General features: G+C 40.6%; 1 protein-coding gene across 1 annotated transcript; it reads right to left on the reverse strand.

Annotated features, from left to right (window-relative positions):
• Positions 1 to 1032: 1032 nt before the first annotated feature.
• Positions 1033 to 22454, reverse strand: LOC137912832 (sodium-driven chloride bicarbonate exchanger-like). The gene is made up of 23 exons (XM_068756963.1): positions 22425 to 22454; positions 16712 to 16793; positions 14465 to 14603; positions 13844 to 14004; positions 13135 to 13320; positions 12179 to 12267; positions 10734 to 10891; positions 7573 to 7660; positions 6659 to 6805; positions 6464 to 6567; positions 5827 to 6001; positions 5524 to 5657; positions 4996 to 5241; positions 4759 to 4864; positions 4241 to 4402; positions 3899 to 4012; positions 3632 to 3793; positions 3294 to 3545; positions 2830 to 2898; positions 1616 to 1789; positions 1352 to 1471; positions 1193 to 1257; positions 1033 to 1108 (listed from the first exon to the last, which is right to left on the reverse strand). The coding sequence occupies exons 1-23, from the start codon at positions 22452 to 22454 to the stop codon at positions 1033 to 1035; spliced, it is 3039 nt and encodes a 1012-aa protein (XP_068613064.1).
• Positions 22455 to 22922: the final 468 nt, after the last annotated feature.

The raw sequence follows: 22922 nt of genomic DNA on the forward strand, positions 1-22922 counted from the left end.
ACTGTTCTCCATCTTCATCACTTGTCATCTCGGACATCAGTGTTATGAAATACTGTAACTGAACCGTTGGTACAAGAAAAAAACATGGATAGATAATTATTAGTGAATAATATGATTTTCCTTCAGGCATTTAGATTATTTTCTGAAGTAAAAGTAGTTTAATTGTATTACAGGCAGTACTGCTGCCTTGGAATGACCTTTATACCCATGTCGTTAGGTTTGAAAAAAGCGTAACTAAGTTGTTATATTAATAGTAAGCTATTTTGAATGAATGTTTTATTTTTCTAGATGAATTTCTAGTCACATCACAAATAAATGTCATTTTGCAAGTTGGATGGTGTGCTTCAATTCCTTTTGCAAGTAACGTAACTATTGAAAACATTTGTGCCAAAAAGTTCAACTGGTAGTTAATACTGTCATGTTTCCCTCCTTTTTCATGCAGCCAATGTGAACTAGATCTTGGAATTTAGACAGCTGTAGATGAAGCTTAAAAAATTTCAATTTTAATATAACAAAAAAGCCCATATTAGTTCTGTTGAATTGGGTATTTGAGTCAAGTATATTTTGCTATCATTTAAATTTTTACGCTTTAACAAGTTATACGCTGCAGTAAACCTTTTGATAAATTCACTTTTTCAATATGCTGTTCAGAGTTGGAAGCTGATGTCACACGCGTGTGTGTGCGTAGGTGTGTGTGTGTGTGTGAAAAGTTATAACCATAATTTATCTGCAAACTCCTTTAAATCTAAAACGCCAAAACATAATTAAACAATGCAAATGAATTAAGGATATTTTTAACAACGTTTGCAAAATGACATTTGTCTTATGTATGAGTTTAAATAGTGTGCCTGTGTCCTGTACAGGTTATGATAATGTTCCCTGTAAAGTTTCCGTAAATTCAGTCAGGCCAGTTGCTTTTCTAAGTTGTAGGGTTTTTTTTAGATGTTTAACTGCTCTATCTTTATTTATTCTGTGTACTTATAAGTGTAGAATGCTTCACCACAGTGCTTTAAGGTCTTCCTCTCAAGAATCTTAGCTGTTGGCATTCCAAGTATTTCCAAAGGAACCTTTTGACATTTCGTCTGTGATGTTGATGATGGGTATCCCCCTGTGAAAACAGAAGCCAATGTGCTGTGCATGAAATGGTATTTAAAAAATAGTGTTGCAGCTTTGTGAGTATAATATAACTTACTTGTACCCTTCTAAAGGCACTTGCACCTCCCCATCGTCTTCTTCAGCAGTGCTCTGCTCCTCCTCCTGAAGCATGAATGAAACCGAGTTTAAATGTGTTTGAATGTAAATGATATTAACAGATGTGATGAAATAGTGCAGAGATAGGATACAACAGCACCTCTTCTGCATCCTCAAGCTTCTTCTTCTTGCTCTCTGGCATGAGGTCATCCAGCCAGCTCAGCTCTCTCTTGGTAAAGACACAATCCATGAGCTTCCTGATGAACACGAGAGCCAACACCTGTAGAATTAATACGATAGATTGAAACATCATCTATTATAATCATGGAGGAGGATGAATTTGAATGAGTAAAACGCAAATACTAGTGGTTGCAAGAAGGACAAAATAGGTTTTAGACTCTTTGTGTGTGTTCTTCTTGCACACCATCATAGGAAAGACAATGGCAGCCCTGGAAGTCTTGATGATCCAGAGCAGAATCAGACAGGTGAGCTGGATGATGGTGAAGAAGTGAACCTTCCTCAGAGGCACATGTCTCAGATAGATGAAATCTGGTTGGTGCTTAGCCGGCATACCAAACAGTGTCAGACGATCAAAGAACTGTTGGGGATAAAAGACAAGCCTGCAGTCCAAGAATTTCTCAATTTGTTTTGCTCTCTGTGTGCATTTTCATAAAAACATGTGTCTGCTGCAACCAAAAACAATTACTGAGTGGAAAAAGCAGAATAGGTGCAGCTGGACAGCTGAATGTTGACACGGCTATAAACTCCATCATCTGGGTATAGCTGCAGATTCAGATGATATTTCTCTGTAGGCTCATCATTGCTAGTGAGCCTTCTCAAACAGAGATTTTGTTATCATTTTGTTAGGTATTCATCCATATCTGCAGCTCTGCAGCGTGTCAGCATCAAGGCCATCATTTTGTAAGCTTTTTCTTTTGCATTACGCGATTACAAACCCAGCAGTACAGTATAGTTACTGAATGGTTGGTGGAAAGTCATCTATCAAGCTAAATGTTTCTCTGTGTAACTACCTTTACAACTAAACTGTATATTTTTAAAACATATTATAGGAAACACTTTGGCGACGTGAAAAAATGAGGAGTAAACAGAGCAAGTAAATCACCGTCAGGTGTTCTGTAAATACTGGAAACACACTGGCGGCTAATTAACAGGTTTGATCTCAGCAGCCAGATATTATGGAGCCAATTCCCTGTCATGGTTTAGGGAGGAAAAACAGGTTCAAAAGATGATCCAAAGCATCTAGAAATTGAAATTCATCCACACTGAACAACAACCTATGTAATTACAGCCCCTAAGATGATTGAAAATTGTGTGATACATAATCAACCACTTTCAACGGTTAGTTACATTTAATCAATTAAAACCAGGGAAGGTATCAGAGAGTGGTGTTGGCGGCGTGATTTAATTGCTGCAGCCCGATGCTCACTCATTGAGCTTGTTTCGTTGTTGCACTGTACTTGTACTGTGATGACAGTGACAATAGAAGCATTCCATTCCAGTCACTCTGATCAAATGTACTGCAATGCTAGGGGGTATCATTGTTTTCTTAATATAGTGATACAGTAAGATGTGAAGGAAAGACACGCAGTAAGTACACAGAGGTTTTTAGCAATTTACCTGAATGCCTTTGAGAGAAGATGCTCCCATGTACAAGAATACTCCATACAACACAGGCATAGGGATGAACTGAAGAAAAATTTACAGTCGGTGTTATGTCAATAAATCCTTCATTTTACATACATTGTACATTCGACAGTTAATCAATAAATATATATATTCAATCATTTTCCGGACCGCTTTGTCCGTTTAGCATAACCAATTCACCTAATTTGCATGGTTTTGGTGGAGGGAGGAAGCCGGAGAACCCGGAGAGAACCCTAGCAGACACGAGGAGAACATGCAAACTCCTCACAGAAAGCCCACAAGTCGGATTTGAACCTGTGACCTTCTTGCTGTGAGGCGACAGCACTTACTACTGGGCCACCATGCTGCCCATATGTATATCGTTCTGAGGGATACTCTGTATTATATTCAATAAGAATTACTCAAAATGTACTAATTACAAAGAATCAGAATCTGACCTTCAACACAGACGTCATGAAGACGGAGCAGCCCATGAGAGTGAAGATCATCAGCCCGGTAAACCTCTGCTCTCTGATTCCAAGGAATTTGGGCTGCTCCCCAGGAGCAGAGCACTCTGACTCAAGCTTCAGGCTGTTAACGTGGGTGATGGAGAGAACGGTGGCTGCTACAAACCACGGCAAACCCATCATGGAGCACACACCGAGCATCACCCCCACCATGAAGAGATCCAGGTGGTACCCGCAGCCTTTCTGATAGGAGAAAGTACAAGTAAGTAAAGCTGGGAAAAAAAATATTTGAAACCAGTCTAGAGTTGAAAGCTGTGACGGGAAATCACCTTCAGTTTGTGCTCCTTCCTGTTAATGATGACAGCTGTGATCTGCTGGTCCATGAAGATGAGGATGGTGCAAAGCAGAGCTGGGATTACCGTAATGACTGCTGTCCACCAGGGGTTGGGCCCCAGCGGGTTAATGAACCACCCTCGATCATCTCTCGTTGGCTGATTTTACAAAGTGTTGTTGTTTATAAACAGCATCTCATCTGATTGTTAAGAATGATGGTGCAATTTGGTGAACAAAATAATTTATTTTGTGTTCTGTCTCACCTTAAACACACTGGGAACCTTTAATTTTGGAGATGGGATCCCGAGGGCATAGTCCACTATGACCATGGTAAGGATGGTGATGAATACAGCAAAGTCACTGATAGTTGACCTCACCTATTACAGAGCAAAACAAATTAAAATGCCCCTAAATGAGGTATCATTTATTTTACCAGATCGAATCTCAAACATTGGGTTTAAATATCCTTGCAGTACCTGTATTTTACCATCAGGTGGTAACATAGTACCATGCTACATATTTAAAAAACATGCTTTTCAGCTGTCATAGATGCATCTTCATATAAGGGGCTCGCTAATGTTAAACTAGTATATAAAGAATAGTACCTTGGTGGGGAAGTAGTTACTGAACTTGAACTCCTTGAGGAAGGCGGACATGATGACAGTGGAGAAGAAAAGAATAACACACCAAAAGAGGGCATCAGGAACAAAGGGTCCATGAGGGCCGCAGGCGCTGCCCACAAACTCGCCACGCTTTTCAATGCAATCCTGAAACAACAGTTAGTGGGTGGTTATTTATAACCTACATATAATGTGCAATACACTTCCATTAATGCAACTAACCCGATCCCTATGTTGTTACAAGCCAAGTTTACAAGCACCGTGACAAGAAGTCAAATGAGTAAAAAATATTTCATTATAATTTTCAATGGGTAAAACAATATAATCCAGAATTTAATCTCTCTTTTTCATCGTCCTCCATCTGGGAGAGCATGACTGTTCAAGATGGAAAACCCACATGTGTTTCAGTCAGTCTCTGTAACTCAGAGATTCCTGCTGTTGTGTGACATCATGGCCGTCAAATCTGTTTTCCTCATTTTAATTTTAAACCAGGTGGGTGGTACCTTTGTCTCCAGTGCTTCCCAGTAGATTTCTGACGCTGTGACATTATTCATCTCCCAATACTTCAGAGTTAGATTGGTGGGGTCAGAAGGTTCAACACATGAACATCTGTGAAAGCACATGAACATCTGGGTTAAAAATAAATCCCTCATCAATCAGGGATTTACAGCACCTCAAAGAAATGTATTTAAAACGGCTTTCAACAGTATGTTGCTGTGCGAGGACAAGTGTCCGCATACGAGTACAAGGTGAGTTTGTCCAGGTTGTTGTTCTTGTTGAAGGGATAGTGGTCTCCAAGGTGGATCAGTTTCTCTAACGCTTCGTAGATGAAGATGATGCAGATGAGTGAGGCGAAGGCTTCCTCTGTGAAGCGTGTGATGTAACAAACAAGGGTGCTGGCATCTGTAGCCACCAGAACAAGACACAGGAAAGCTGTCCACAGACCGATACAGGCCCTCAGCGACAGATAGGACAAGCCGTACTCCCTGAGTGAGGATAAAGAGACGATATTCATACAAAACACATTATGTAGTGATTATATACTCTTTGCAATAAAGTGTATAAGACAAAAATCAATATCACATTAAGTGGTATATTTAATCAGAATAATTAAGGGCCTATAGGAGACTCGATTAGAGATAGCTCATTTGTGTCCAAACCAAGCCAATCAATGTAATGATAATAACCATGAACGTTGACAATGAACCTGAAATCACTGGTCATTCAGTGACGTGACTGATGTTAACACACACATGAAAATGACATACTTGCAGAATTTGAACAATATCTTTTCAAATACAAGCACCGGTCCTGTGCTGCCCAGGATGGTGAGGGGCTGACCAGCAAAAAGGGAATAGGCGATTCCAGTCAGCGCCGCTCCAAACAGAGACTCAATTGCACTCTGCCAACAGAAATTGACAGAGACATTGATAGATTGATATTTTAGAAGTCATCACCATTTTGAACAACAGCCGTTGTCTGCTCTCATTTCATGAATGGTGAATACAGTTTACAGAAGTACACAGCTAGCCTTGGCAGAGCATTGTGTGCAACTTGAGCATGGGGTTTACTATGCGTCCTTCTGTTGCCTCTCCCAGCAGTCCTCCAAAGGTGATGACAGGGGACATGCAGGCACAGTAGAGGAAGAGGAAGGAGGCCACACACTGTAAACTGAAAGCGTCTGTGTAGTCGGACAGGTAGCGGGGTGCCTTGCGTTTGATGTCTCGCAAGAGACCACCGAACCACCTGGAAATATGAACAAGATGTCAATGATGCCTTTATTTACATGGGAAATATTCATGATGAAGGACCAACTAAAATGTTTGTAATAGCAGTACACGTTAGCTTTCATTTGGAAAGCCTAATTCTTATACACACAACTAAAACTTGCTCTCTTTTTCTTTTTCTTTTTCCCTTTTTCTGTTTTACTGGCTTCATCGATTTACTGGCTGATCTCCCAGTATGACTCCTGCTTTCAGGGAGCAGGAGTCATACTGGGATGGTCAAACTATCATGAGACCTTTGCTTTAAGGTGCAATAGCATATTCAATCAATCAATCAATCAATCAAAATGTATTAATATTTAAGTCCAAGGGGTGACCAAAGGGCTTTCAAATAAACACAGGAGAATAAAATATATGTATTTAGTATTTCTTATGCTCTGTGTAAAGGCATATTTGATATTAAATATCAAACCAGCTTCGCTACCTTCCAGAACGCTGCAGTTCCGGACCCCCATGTCCACCGATCTCCTCCTCCTGATGGCCCTCTACCGTTCCATTAGATAAAATGTTGCTTTTCTTTCTCTTCTCCTGTTTAACAATCGAACCAGAGCAGTTGGATTCTTCTTTATCATAGTGATTGAAGGTTAATGAAGAAACCCACAAACCAAGCCTTGCTAACCTGAGATGGCACATTTTTGGGTGGCTCTATCCGTATTGATGGATCCCACTCTCCTGGAGGCAGGACTGTGACTTGATCCAGGAACTCATCAATCCCGGCAATCAGATCATTGCGGTCTTTAGCTTTGTAGGCAACATCATGGAAAACCTGGAGACAACAAAGTATAGAAGATCAAATAACTTAAAACATGGGGGCCTCCTGTGTAACCCTGAACACATGCTGAATCATTCATGTCTGCTCCAAACTCAGCAAACCATAAAAACACAGACAGAATCAAGGACAGGATACTGAAAGAACAACAATGTTAACTACTGGTTCAAAATGTCACACAAGAGAAAGATTCATCATGTCCAAGTAGCACATACCAAACTTTGGTCTAACCCAGACATGGGCAAACCAAGCCCCGGGGGCCATACTTAATCCGGCCCGCCAAACTTGTCCAAATTATATCATTAAATTAAATTTTATTATAATTAAACCTCATTCATTTTACCTTTTCCCTGTAATGCTACCTGTAAAAGGCCAAATCCTTTCATGTAATGGCTTTTACATGTCATTTATATTAGCTCACACAAATACTCCATCAATCTGCTCCTCGCCCGGCCCCTCTGCCAAATTTCAGAACCCATTGTCGCACCCCCCGAGTTAAAAGGTTTGCCAACCTCTGGTCTAACCAAATCCCATGTTTTCCTCAGTGATAATGGATGGCAGCTGAAATTAAAGGAGGACATGATGTTTGACTAATGCTGACAAACGTTCTGTTACTGTCACTGCAGGGATTTGGTGAGCGCTGACAAACTGTGAATTTATGCAATGTGTGTGCAGGAAATCAACATCAATTTTATATTCGTCTTGGTTCAAAAATCATCGACAATTATTACAAACAAAATAGACTTTATCCAGTGAATTCTTACCTCATCAGTCATCAGTGTTGCAATTGATCTTCCAATCTCGTGATACTGAGGTCCTCTACCTAAGGGCCCTAAAAGAATAAAAATAAACCTAAAAGAAATACACATATATTTTTTAGTATTATATACAGTACATCATTATACATTATTAATTTCAAATAATTTGAGTCAAATGATGCATGTTATGGGAATCATACAGAACAAAAATAAACTTTTGAAAACATTTAGTCAGGAAGACGATTTCTTGGTACACCTGAACCGTAGATTTTCTCATTCTATCCTGATAATTTTGCATCTCTCCTGCATGTCCAGTCTTTATTTTCTGTTATCATGGTCTGGCTTTGTCACTTCAGATTCTCATAAGCTAATCACATAACTACATCAGTTTAAACCCTCTGACCTGTTATGTGTTCAAGACTAATAGGAATAGAAACACTACATACCCTCACAGAAGCAGAGTAAAAAATGCTTTATGCATGTCACTCACACAGTCACACATTTTGCAACGATTCAAACTCAGTCACAAAAAATACAATTGAAAATTCTTATAATGAAAAACATTTTCAACACCTTAACTTAAGGAATAAAGTCTTATAACCTCCTTCTCCTGTCCATCTATTGTTTACGATAATGGGTCACTGCTGTATTAACTTAAATTTGTTTTCCTGTACATTAAATAATATAGGTAATCAAACAAAGTGAACCAAATCCATATTTCAATAATTATTTTTCTCCACTCAGGTAATTCAATTTATGTTCAATTTAGCCTGATATCCATAGTCGCCCATCACCTCTCTTATAGCCTAACCATTAGGCTTCTAAGCAAATTACAACCATTCATCTACAGTTTTTGACTTCAATTTATGATCTACAAAAGCTATTTGGCACACTTATAATACTGTTTTTATCCAATTAAAACAAAGCTACTGAATTTTCTTGCATTTGACCAAAGGACATTCTCATCATTTCTAATGTGGCAGCATCATTCAAAGCAGCATAGTGAAAAGTGTATTAGCTGCTTAATAGGTTGGATTGGTTCTTTGATGCAGCCTTTCATCTCCAAATCCATGAGCACATCCCTACAATTCCCACATGTACACCATTTTACCCCTAGACAGCCTTGGCAGGTGGTGGGGCACCATTCTGGCATTGGCGAATCATCAGGGTATCAAATACTAGCCCTGAATCCCTGAAAAAAAATCCTACTCCAACTTCCCTGTATTCCTCAAGTGTCAGTGTTTGAAGAATCTCTTGAGAAGACAGATGGCACAAGAAACAAGCCTTTCAATACAAATATTTACTGCAAATATTTAATATGTACAAATTATACTTTTGATTATTAGTTTTCTGAATGTTATCTATATCTGCATACATAAATCCTTAGTTCATCAATTACAACATTTGTAATTAATACCTATTTATAACTCACGTAATATTACTTCACAAGACTAAATCATTGTGACTCTCACTTGACACAAAAAAATATGACGGTTGTGCAACAAACCACCGACCACAGGAGGGAGCATGCGCTTCAAGGAACCATGATGTAATACGAACGCAGTGCATGTATGAAATGGGTGACTGGAATTAATGTATGGAGTATGGACATTATCAACAATGCCTCAAAATCAACCTCTCAAATGTAGAGCAAACATTACAACGATCAGAGGGAGACCACACAGCCATTTATCAGATGCAAAGATTAACAGCTGTGGTCTATGTGGGTGATAAATGTGAGAAAGTTCCAGGACGACAGAGAACATCCCAGTAACCAGTAAATCACTGTCACGCCTGCCTTGTTGTTCACAGTATGATAAGATAGAGACAATGCTGCCAGAAGAAGTGCTGATTAAGATCACACTGGACGGCCTGTACTGTAATAAATTACCATATAATGGGATTTTATTTCTCTCTTCTCCTGATGAATCAAATAACAGGGTTGGGTGACACTTTGAAGGATAGGGCCTGAATTATTTTTGGTAATACCAATTGAAGAATATCTCTAGATATTTTAAAGGTATTAAGTGATTTTTAGAAGCATTGATTCCTGCTGACCATGCAATTTAATGCCATTTATATTACATTTAAATTTACTTTTAGACTTCTTTTTTTTATTGACAGCAGGGAGATTCATTTTTACAACACTGTAAACACAGAGGGCTGCACGGTGGCACAGTGGTAAGCAAGAAGGTCACAAGTTCGAATTCGACTTGCGGCCTGTGAGGAGTTTGCATGTCCTGCCTGTGCCTGCGCGGGTTCTCGCCGGGTTCTCCGACTTCCTTCCAACACTCAAAACATGCAAATTAGGTCAATCAGTTACACTACATTGTCCATAGGTGTGATTGTGTGTGTTGTCTACATGTGGCCCAGCGATGAACTGGCGGCTAGTTAAATAGCGTGATGAAGAAGCAAGAGGAGCAGTAACAGCAGTTACTGTTCCAGCAGTTTTTACTTGCCTCTGTCTCCAAAGTGCTTGTGGGACAAGTTGGGTTCTGTCTTACCCTGCAGCTCTTTCCCTGCTACACCTGTAAAGTGCCTTGAGATAACTTTCTGTTGTGATCTGGTGCTATATAAATAAAATAAAATTGAATTGAATTGAAATTCATTTCTTAGTTTTGATGCAGTTATACAGATTGGGTATGATGACAATTAAAAAAATAGTATAAACAGCTTCCTACATTGGAAACAAAGCCTTTGAAAATAAATTTGATAGAACTCTAGCAGTGACTGACGTCATGTATGTCGTCACTGTTGAGTACAAATGCAGACAAGTTAGACAAAGAAGAAGAAGAAAGGAAAAAAAGCCTTTGTTGAGTATCCTTGACTCTTCATCACTGCCAACGAGAGCTGGAGTGATTGTGATTGCTGTAGGATTACTCATGTCTGTTGATCAGCACGAACGCTGAACACTGTCAACGTTGTCTCTGGCCAAGGAAGACATTCTGTGTTGCTTAAATGTAATTACACCTCAATCAAAGTAAAAGTCAGGGGTGATTTAAGGCCAAATACAATCAACTGACTAACCAAACCACATGCACTCTGTAGCCCAGTTGTTGTGCATCCATCTTAGCAATGGAGAATATGTATTTCTACACATTAACTAAATGTTTGGCAGGATAAATAAGACATTAGTAAGGGGTTTAGCTTGGTTAGGCTGCAGTAACCTTGTGGCGATGGGAACTTCTGTCAGTCCACTGAGCAGGACCGCCGGTGAAAGACGGACAAACGCTACCACTGGTTTGTTCAGAAATTCCAGCTCTCCCACTAAGACATTACAAGCCTCAGCTCCTGGAGGGATCTTCTTCATGAAATGAAGGTCAATCTGAAAGAGGGCGTGAAGCAGAGTGTTTGAGTATCACATAAAAGACCTTGAAAAGACCATTGAAAAGATCATTGATGCTTCAAAATGCACTCTATAAATGCATCATGATTATATCAGTTTATCCTCACATTAAACCCCAAATTAAAAGGTTTTACCAGATCTAGTGAATGTGATCCTCTTACAGTTGCTGCATTTGCTTCCCACTCTTTGATGCAGACTTTTTGAGTACTGAAGATGTTGCTTTTAAATGTTAAAGCGATATTGACAACTTGAACATTGTTCTGATTGCGCTCCGCACAATCCCTGTCTCCTGCATGAGTCGAAGAAGAAGAGCAGAGTGGATAAAGTTTATTTTTTGTTGTAATGTTGTGACCAAAATTTGCTCTTTTTTTTATTGTGTGCTAAAAATGTCCCTCACGTCCCTTTACCATGGTAGCGTGCATGTGTGTGTGCTCGCTATGAACGTACTTTTGCTTCCGGGTTTAGAGCGTTTCTGGCAGAGCTGTTGGAGACAGAAATGACGGACGCTGTCCTGCAGCATCTGTTTGCTATTTTGTCCAAAGACTGGCACAGATATTTAAGTGCCTGGGAACTGCATTAACTTGTGGAAAAAGGGTATAATATGTGACCTTTAAACCCTGCCCTGCTCAAGCCCCGGTGCCAGTCTATGAAATGTCGTCTCCTTTGCCAACTCGTGTTTCCCCGTTGCTTGTGTATGTACTTCCAGCGTGTTTCTGCCTTCTCTTCCATGACCATAAGATTTTTCGTATTGTTTTTGTTTTGGAAGGGGTATTGTTTTCCAGCACCTGCCCACTGTATCTAGTTTAGCATTTAGTATTTTGTTTTGGCTGTATTTTGTGTTAACGTTTTTCTGGGACCTCAACCAGTCCAAGCCTTCGTTCTTTTTGTAGAGTGATTTTGCGTTTTCTGATTTTATTCTGTATTCACATTTTTTTATATATATTCATAAAGTGTTGCGTTTTTACTGTTGCTCTCTGCATTCTGGGGTCCACCAGCTTGATCATTATCACTCTTGACACAGACAACCAAATCCACTATAAAACCCATTCCACTCTATTCAAGCTGCAGCCCCATGACAATGAAGCCATTAATCTTTCTGTGCCATCTCTAATTCTGCTTATCCAAATCTGGGTTGCAGATTCACGCCTGTTTGTCGTAGGAAAACGTAAAAAGACAAACATCTAAACGTAAAAAGACAAACATCTTGATTAACACAGTACAGTATTTATTACAGTCTAACTATACTATATACTTTGTGTATTATACCTTGCTAAAGTCCACGGAACTGTTCTCTCTGCTGGTGTCCCCTTTCACCTCAGGTCCAGATAAGTGAGACTGGGGGAACGTCATCTGATCTGGATTAAATGAAACAATAACAAAAATGCAACATTTCTGTAACTGATGGTTTCATTAAATGTATGAATTTAAACAAGCAATGGACGCAGGATATCCTGAGGACGGAAGACAAGCGATCCAAGTATCATGGTCAGAGGCCAGCTTTTATTGGTGCCGTTTCGGATGAAACCACTTCGATTTTTCAGCTTTGTCTCATGTTACAATGATTGGTGTTTTACCATTACCTATTAAACTAGTTCGGTGTCCTCTGCATTGAAACGTGTTATGTTAAGTGTTGACAAAACTCTATATTATAAAAAGCACATTATTTTTATTGAAGACATTTCTCCTCAGTTTTATAGGGAATAATGTTTTCTATTAGAAGCCTGTCCTAGAATTAACTTAGGTCAAGATTCAGCCCAATTATTCTTACATCATGAGTAAATCAACACAACATACAACAGCATTAAATGTATTTTTGAACATTGTTTAGCATGTTTGCTCCGCCAACTTTGACCTGAAATTTTCCAGCCACAGCACAACTCTTGATAATAAGCCTTACCACAATGTTATTTACGTGCATGCTGGTAAAGGGACGAGGACGAACGGTCTAAAGCAGCCCCTGCTGATTCAGTGGGGCTGAGGCAGGTGGGTGGGCAGATGGTGGAATTAATCGGTACTAAAGTAAGAATGATGGATGATATGCAAATTAAGACCGTATGCTTATATATCAGCACATATTGCACATATTGCATATTTACTAAGTATCCACACTTAAACCTAACTGATCATAGTCATGGTCCAAATTCCAGAAAAAGAGTTGAAAAACAAAGTGCGAAACGTGTTATTAAATGATGAATTGTACCACAGAAGCCTGATTTTCTCACCAGTCTTGTCAAGATGGAGCTCCGATGCCCGTCGACCCATGTCAGCAATGGAACGCACGATCGGCAGGCGACTGGCCAGCTTCCTCTGATTCTGGTGATGGTGCTGCTTCAGCAGTGTTTCACGCACTTTGGTTCTGAGCTCATCTCCCAAAGGTGAGTACAGCTCCTGGTGGTCCAAGACCATGTCTAAAGCAGACACACACATGAGGTTTGGATCCATCTGTGTGGACTCTTTCTGGAGGTTTTGTCCAGAGCAAAGAATGAGTCTGATGCTATCTCTAGTTGACAAACATAAATTCACAGTAGCAAGAAAACAAGTGTGGCAAATCAAATCAAATAAAAAGTACCTGAAATATCTCTACATGTTTTTCGTGTGTTTGCAGGCACGCTTATCTAACCAGGCCTGACAGGACATTTCAAAAAGTTGTGCCTGGGATTTGAAGAACTTGTGTGTTAAGGTAAAGCTGAGGGAAACTTTAACACATTTTCAGTTTTTTCAAAATTTTAAAAACTTGGCAATATCATGAAAATTAGTAATCAATTAATCAAAACAATAAAGGAAAAGCAGTTCATAACGATCCACTACTCTGCACACCTGGACCCGGCTCTGGATCATAATCAGCTCAGGAGAAAACTGTGTCTTTTTCTAGCATTAATGATGGTGGCTCTTAATTTGACAAAACTTTATTGCTCATTTCAGATTAGTTACCAGCAAGCTCTTCAATTGTATTGGCCCTCATGTCGAGCAGCACAGTGCAGTTGATGATACAGCTCCGCAGCTCAAATAGACTGTGTAGAGACAGAGTGGCTACGTAGGGTTTACTCCATCGCTCTCCTCCATCCTCAACATCCTCCTCGAACTTCAGCCACCTGCAGCAGCAGCAGTTTGAGTCAGTACAAACCAGCAGACAACAATCTGGACAGCCATCTGCTGTAGCTGCAATAACAAGGCTTCTGCATTCTGGACGCCTCACTCCACACATTTAGCAACTCTCTCTCTCTCTCTCTCTCTCTCTCTCTCTCCTCATTTACTGCCCTTCATTATTGCCTTTCATCAGGACTATTCATAAAATAATTCAAATACCGGTATATATAAATACTTAATATTAATATTATGTATCAAATCTTGATTAAGAGATGTGAATGAAAGTATTTCAATTGCACCAACGAATTTGAATTACTTAGTGTAAACAGGAACACAGACCTCACAGACGGTTATATCTCTCATCAGTGTAAGTGCATGCCTGGTCCATTCAATCACCGCTTTCAGTAATGAAATGTCATGACTAGGAGTAGATGTGAGATTAATGTCATGTCGGCTTCGTCATACCTGGCACTTTCCCTCCAATCAGAATCCTCTCCATGTTTCACACAGATTTCATCCATCTCTGTGAAAAGGTCATGAGGAATATGTTCCTCATCATCATCCTCAGTGCCCAACAGGAACTGCACTCTCTGGGAGGGAGTATCTGGAAACACATGGAATTATAAAGAACACGTCAAGTTCAAACGGCAATTTCTAGTATTTTAGGTGAGTAAAATCCAAGATTGTGGACACATACCATAAACAGGAGACTCTGTTCCCTCCACCAAGCTTGAGGCCCGATCAATACTCCTCCTCCTGTGTTTGTTTCCATGGTGACGATGCCTTCGATGGCTATGGTGCCTGATACTACTTAAAGGAACGTGAACCCCAATATAGAGAGTTCTGTGACCTGGAAACATATCCCAAACAGTTTAGTGTGTGTGTGTGTGTGTGTGCGTGTGTGTAGGTGTGTGTGTGTGTGTGTGTGTGTGTGTGCGTGTGTGTAGGTGTGTGTGTGTGTGTGTGTGTGTGTGTGTGCGTTTTGCGTGTGTGTAGGTGTGTGGGTGTGCGTGTGTGTGTGTGTATGCGTGTGTATGGGTGTGTGTGTGTTCATTATGAACAACAGTGGTCATGATGCAGACAGGTTTTCATCTCTGGAGTGACCTCATTTTGATTTAATTGTTTGTGTTACCCCTTAATACGGAGTGTTTTTCTGGGTATAAAAATATAATGCTTACTGCTTCTATATAATGCAGGTAATATACAACCTGTTATGTCTATAAAATGAACCATAGTATTACTTTCCTTTCATTAAAATAAGGTCATTGCTTTAGTAATGACATTTGGTTTCATTAGAAATGAATTGCAGTAGGATAGGATGTATTTAAGAAGGCTTTTATCTAAAGCCACTGCTTTCTTTGTTAATTACTTTATTTAATTTACCACTTAAACACATTATTAAATATATTTTCTAACCATGTCATCACCGCATCATCTTCATGAAAATATTCTTTGACTGTGGTAAATCATTATCTTGTGTCCAGTTATGTTAGAACTAATAGGACATCCTGACCTTCATTTGGTCCATTTTGGTCCAAAAAAAGGACTGAGAATGATGATTATGAAAAAGAAACTTCATATTAGGTCCATACTGACAAATAGTTAATTTGTTGGCTTTGTGTTCTACGATACATCTGTCCAGTAAAGCCTTATATAGTTAAATAATATTTTCAAGCATGGCCTAAACAAGCACATATAATTAAAGTAAAATGTCATGTTATTTTCTAATAATTAAGAACTATCTTTGTTTCAAAATGATTATGCAACTGTGTGCATTTCTTTCTGCCTGTTAGCTAACTCATGCATCCAGTCATTTTACCGGTTGCTTTGCACAATTGTGTTTCTTTATTCATGCTCATATTTGTGCAGGTATTAAATGATGAGTGAGAGCAAAAGAGAAAAACATGTCTGTTTGAATTTGTAAGTCAGCCCACTCGGCTCACTGCAGTATGTCATTAGACAGCCACGTACTGTGCAGTACATGCAGTACTCTCCACACTGATGGAAAACAAATTTGCCAAAATGTGTGTATATGTATCACATGAGTAAATAATTCAGATATTATGCAATGTTGAAAAGCAAAACCTAGCAGATAGGTGCTCTGAAATCTGTCTGTCATGTTGAAACCCTTCAAACCACTTTTGCATTCTTAAAATAAGTATCATACTAGTGTAATATTTTATGCAACTTTAGATTTTTAAACCTGAACTAACCGAGATATTTTTTTCTCACATAGCTCAGAGCAGCCTAACAATGATCCTGATCACTATTGTGCTGTGTGGAGCATATAAACCCTTCTCTGAGCCGTTCATGTGTTTTCACTTTTACGTCTGACAGTACGCACACCTAACAATGTCAGGTATGTAAAGTCTTTCTATCAAGATCCTGTATTTGTCAATCGACTGTCCCGCTAAAGGCATAGAGCTTCAACGAAAGCTGAAAAGCTGCGTTTTGTTCCACTGTGTGTCTGGAGAAGCGGATACAAACAACAAAGTCAGTGAATCACGCTGTTTGTATCTTCATCCTGATCGACCTGGTTTTCAGGGGTTATGAAAATGCTGATGTTAAGTCATCCACAGTTCTTATCTCTCAGCTATGAAAAAGCTGGAGAGAGGAAGGCAGCAGTCGCAAGGACGGAGTAGGCGGACTTAGCTGTAGCAAACTTCACTGCTTAAAGCTTTCTGTATTTCAGATGCATAGAGAGTCTATTACCTTCCAGGTCTTCCTTCTCAAAGTTGGTGCCCTGTTGGGATCTCGTCCCTCGTCTGTCAACCACGGCTTCATCATCACTCCTCTGTTGGACAAATCAGGCAAACCCATAGAGACACGTATTTAATATGTAATATTATAAACATTGCTCAGAATGCTGCTGCTGCTGCTAGTACACATCTGTGTAACCACTCCGGCTGCTGCTGATGTGTCTGTACTTGTATGGTTTTTGTATTTTGTCATTAATGTTAGATGTAGCACAACTTCACCGAGAAACGTTCCTAGTCTGTGAACCCTCACTGACAATGGCAATAAACCACTTCTGATTCTGATTCTGATTCTGAATATTATCAGATGCACAGTAGGTAGAAAATACTGCAACATATCAACACTAAACTGTTAGAGTTTTCCTAACTCTCTCCAGCCATTTTATCCCATTCAGAGGTGTGTAATCAATGAAGAGAATGTTTTAACATAAAATGTTGCTGCTATCTTGCAGTAAAGAAGGGCGTTATGAATATGATAGCATCTTTCTCAAAACAGAACAGCAAGTCACCAATCTACGATTTAAGATTTTGATTAAAGTCGACTATTGTTGTTAACTGAACCCAAGCACAAGAAAATGCTTCATTTGATATAAAAGGTTGGTCAATTAACATTTATACTCCCTAATTAGTCTTTTTATTTTTACTTTTTTGTTTCCGTTTTGCCTCCTCTTCTACCACCCACATCTATTTACAGAAGGATGTATACATTTCCCAGGCTGATAACAAGCTGAAGGACCACAAAAAATGTTGATATAGTCTTTGAGCATGAGAGATTTCCCATAAATCCTCCCGTCCTACAGAACCGACATATTAATATCGCCTCAGAGTATTCTGCATGCGATGACAGTTGATTAGCAGCCAAACACAGACAGCTTAGTGAGAAACCTGCAGCAGAACGTTCAGTCATTGCCAGCGGTGGAGATGAGAGATCTACTTGATTAAAGTCAGTTCACAAATATAAATGTTTTGTGTAGTCAGTGTTAGCTTGCTCATAAAATTATCATGATAGTGGCCCGCGAGGCAAAATGTTTGCCCACCCCTGGAGTAGATGGTAAGAAGGAAAATCATCACAATCATTATTTGTCAGTGCAAGTAGGGATAAACCTTTGACAAGTCATTCTGACATGATGAATTCTGAACACCAAAACAGCAAAGGCGTGAAAATTCACAGCTATGGTGCACAGCCTCTAACAGTGAATAAGCAAAGCATGCTAATGAGGGCATGACGCAGCACAAAAGTGCCATAACTAGGGGGGGGGTCATATACTCACTGTACTTCATTGATTATGTGAGCACTATGTAAACCAACAACCCCCTCACTCCACCTCACAAGAATCGAAATGATCAGATATTCTGCAAAAATGGATAAATTATGCTTTACAGTAAGTCAACGACCGGTCGTTTAACATTGACTTTTTCCTTTCAGCCAGTCAGTGTTTTGTGGATTTGGAGAAGGCATTCGACCGTGTCCCTCGGGGAGTCCTGTGGGGGGTGCTCCGGGAGTATGGAGTGTCGGACCCCCTCATGCGGGGTGTCCGCTCCCAATATGACCGGTGCCAGAGCTTGGTCCGCATTGCTGGCAATAAGTCGGACCTATTTCCAGTGCGGGTTGAACTCCGCCAGGGCTGCCCTTTGTCACCGATTCTGTTCGTAACCTTTAAGGACAGAATTTCTAGGTGCAGCCAGGGCGTTGAGGGGTTTGGTTTGGTGACCTCAGGATTGGATCGCTGCTTTTTGCAGACGATGTGATCCTTTTGGCTTCATCAGGCCGTGCCCTCCAGCTCTCACTGGATCGGTTCGCAGCCGCATGTGAAGCGGCCGGGATGAGAATCAGCACCTCCAAATCCGAGGCCATGGTTCTCAGTCGGAAAAGGGTGGAGTGCACCCTCCAGGTCGGGGAGGAGATCCTGCCCCAAGTGGAGGAGTTCAAGTACCTCGGGGTCTTGTTCACGAGTGAGGGAAAAAATGGAGCGAGAGATCAACAGACGGATCGGTGCAGCGTCTGCAGTCATGCGGACTGCACAGATCTGTCATGGTGAAGAGAGAGCTGAGTCGAAAGGCGAAGCTCTCGATTTACCGGTCGATCTTCGTTCCTACCCTCACCTATGGTCACGAGCTTTGGGTAGTGACCGAAAGAACAAGATCCCGGGTACAAGCGGCTGAAATGAGCTTCCTCCGTAGGGTGGCTGGGCTCTCCTTTAGAGATAGGGTGAGAAGCTCAGTCATCCGGGAGGAGCTCAGAGTAGAGCCGCTGCTCCTCCGCGTTGAGAGGAGCCAGATGAGGTGGCTCGGACACCTATTTAGGATGCCTCCTGAACGCCTCCCTGGGGAGGTGTTCAGGGCACGTCCCACCGGGAGGAGACCACGGGGAAGACCCAGGACATGCTGGAGAGACTATGTCTCTCGGCTGGCCTGGGAACGCCTCGGGATCCCCCCGGAAGAGCTAGAGGAAGTGGCCGGGGAGAGGGAAGTCTGGGCTTCCCTGCTTAGGCTGCTGCCCCCGCGACCCGGCCCCGGATAAGCGGAAGATAATGGATGGATGGATGGATAAATTAACCAACCCTAACCATTTTTCCAAATGTTCGGCTAGAGCCAAACAAGGAATGAGTAACTGAATCAGGAAATGTGCATGAATGTTGGCATGAAGTTCCCCTCTGGGGAAAAATCTGCCCCCTTTTTAGTCCCTGAACTGTAAAAATCCTAATCTGCTCCCAAAGATTGAAGAAGCATCGGGTTTTTTTTTCTTATATAATAGAGTTGTTGTTTACGCTAAGCAAATAAAGATTCAGATATACTTCAAAGACAAGAGTAAAGCTAAATGTATAATTTAAAAAGTGAAGTCACTTTATGATTACCGGTATATTTTATTATGATATTATATAGAATATCTTTTTCTCAGGGGAGAAATTCAAGGGAGGAACTTTTCCCATAATATCCCTCATAGCAGCCAACTTTAAACAACTTCCATGACGGTTCTGTAAACCAGCACACCCATGCACAAAGCTGCTCTGTGGGATTTCTGCTTTTGTGCCACTTTGATTGGACAGAGATTCTAGGAAGTGACACTAGCACATAAGTAGGACAGCTTTACTCACCAGCAAAAATCCTGTCTAAGAATGACAAACCACACAAATGAAGTGATATCACAGGATGCGTCACATATCCCCACAGATGGCTGAGGACATTTTTGAATCATCAGTGGCAGTAATATCATTAACTGCAGGCTTTCATGTGGCACCATAATCCTGTAATGTTTCTGCTCTAAGCTTCAACGTCTTGTGAGAGGACACATTAGGACTAAAACGTTTTAAAGAGGCTTGACATCTTACAGCGTCGAGCTGTCATTTTGGCAGACTTAATATTCATCTCTAACATGCAAGATGGATTGAATTCATGCTCGTTTAGGACATTTCAAATGTACAAATTGTCCAGAAATTCTGATCTGTGGGACACACATTCCCTTCTGTTACAGTAACCCCGCAACAATTTCCTCTATTGAACAGGTGCGTTACATCGTTACGGCAGTGAGTGCACGAGCCATGCTGCTACAACAGTGGCGATGTCATACCTGATTTTTGAAGAGCCAAGGAGCCTCCAGGTTTTCAGAATGCATGAGCTTTCCTTCTGTGTGCTCTGCTATGTGATCAGTTGAGACAGTCTAAAATCTGAACCCTGCAGTTTACCCCTGCTGTCCTGCTCACACCATGCCTGGTATCTGCCGATGCCCTTCTGTTGTGTTAGACAAATGAAATTTGTGATTGAGCATCTATCGAGAGAGCGACCAGTCTCATCGTGGGATTGGAGCTGTGATGTCATTTCTGTTGCCCAGCAGCATCTTGATTTATTCATACTTGTGCATCCTCTCCTCACTACATGTGTGTAAAATAAAACTATTTGCAGCTGTAAATTCAAATGAACCTGGTCATGCCAAAGACTGTTTTTGTACCTCCACCAGAGAATTTGTTTTCTATGTTTATTTTTTTATTACAGCTTTAAGCAATCCAGGGATTGTTCAGTAACTCACCAAACTGCCAAACCCAATGGAGGAGCCGAGGGAAGAACTGACCTGAAAAAAATACAAAGCTTTGATTTGTCAGGTGTAGGAGTTCATAAAGATGTGTGTTCAAGTAGTGCAGTATTTTGTGTCATCTGGAAAGGAATTAAATGCACAATTACTATCAAATTTAGACATTTCTGTTTCAAATAAGAAGATCAACTGTGATATGTTATTTTTAGATGCTTAAATGTTCATGCCATGTGGCTCTCAAAGTACTGTCAGGGCAAAACAACTTTTAATCTAACAGCATGCCTGCCTAAAACCTTCAGCTAAGAGGAAAAACCATCTGCTTTGACAGGAAATGGATAATGACAAAAATAATTTCCTCTGAAAGGATCAGAAAAAGCACTGTGAATCTTTTTCTGAGATTTGTGAGACTTTAAATTCTTTATTACCCTCGCCGAAGGGTAGGCGAGGGTATTGCAATTGGGTCCGTTTGTTTGTTTGTGAGTCCGCGCGCATAACTCAAAAACTAGTAGCCCAATCACCTTGAAGTTTTTACACAAGCAAGGTTCTGTCCGTGGCTCAGTCCTTCCCGAGAATGGCGTTGATCCGGATCTGGATCCAGATTCTAGAATTATTTTTACGTCTGGAATTGTGCTTGTGAGGTAACATGGGAGTGTCACTTTAAGAGGGAGGGACACAATGGCATTATGGGAAAAAGAGTCCAGAAGGTGTGTTGTAGTACGCAGGAGACAAAAATATTACTTGACGTTACTGAACCGAGGACTGTAATTAAAAGTTGCCAAGCGAAGATGATCGTTCATTTCATTTCAGGGGTGCAACGTAAAAGTTGTATCTTTCCCCTTTCCGGAGCAGCAAGCTAGAGCAGGTTTGGCCCCGCTGATCCGGAAGCCCTGTTTACTGTCTCACAAGATCCAATAGTCTTTTGGAGGCGAGGGTCTGCAATCTCTGATTGTCTTTCTAGTTATCAGTGGGATCAATGGCCTTTACCACTTTCTTTCAACCTCTCAAATAGCAATAGATGTTTTAAAAAAAAGGAATAGAAAAATAAACTAATAAACAACAGGTTTATTAGTTTATTTGTACAGCCCAGGCCATTCACTGCATTTTATATGAACCTTAATCTATCACCTAATTACATCACAAGATGTTATAAGATCACTTCTGGTGGTTACAATTGCTAAATAATAGGAAATCTGTCACAACAGGAATTTATATTGTCTGAAAGTATATAGCAAAAGGTATTGGAACAGCACTTACTTATTGTGCCTTTGTGAAGCATGCAGCAAAATACTGAACAACAGTTCAGTCAACAGTTATGCTTGTCCTATAACTTTCAGACCATCTTTATAAATAGTGTAGTTAAATATTGACTCACAAATCTATCAATGATTTTACAAGATTGATGATTGATGTGGCGCTTTTGAGCTATAATCCGCTCAAAGCGCCACAGATAGGCCTACCTAATCCCAGCGGAGGGATATTCAACCTTTGCGTCAAAAAATGCAGCATTTTCAATCACTTCGCTCACATGTTTCCTTTTGTATTTTCATTATATCACATAGATTGATCTTGATAGTCTAGAAAGGCGTTCTGAACTATTCACCCATTTGCGTAAATAAAGTGTACCCAGAGATCAGGCTCTTACCGTTGGGAGAAGCGGCTCCGCGGGCTCCATCTTTCTCCTGGCAGCGATTATCAGAGACGGAGCAGAGACCTCTGCTGCGTAATCCCAGCAGTCACTGAGCGATCACACGTCGTTCACGGGTTTATAATCGTCGTCGGCCAGTAGTGATTTGTGCTTCTCCCGCTGTCCTCTTTCATAAAACCATGCGCGTCTTTCGTGGCTGGCGCGGACGCGTCTCTCTTTAAAAGTTTGGTTCAGACGCAGACGCGAGAAGTTCAGCAGAAAGAGTCAGTGGACAATGTGGAAGGAATAACAGATGATGAAGCAGTTCTACTGTGTTGCTGTTTATTGTGATTGGGCATTTTAACATGCTACGTGCTGTAGATATGCGTTCCCATCTCTCTGTGACTCAGTGTTTCCTCCACTGTGATGTCTAAAATGATAATGGATGTTGACATGAATCCTCATTTCTGTCATTAGATAATTGATAAAGTGAATGCGTGCGAAATGTCTGTTCCA

This window comes from Brachionichthys hirsutus, unplaced genomic scaffold (genome assembly GCF_040956055.1).
Source record: "Brachionichthys hirsutus isolate HB-005 unplaced genomic scaffold, CSIRO-AGI_Bhir_v1 contig_916, whole genome shotgun sequence".
Taxonomy (NCBI): domain Eukaryota; kingdom Metazoa; phylum Chordata; class Actinopteri; order Lophiiformes; family Brachionichthyidae; genus Brachionichthys; species Brachionichthys hirsutus.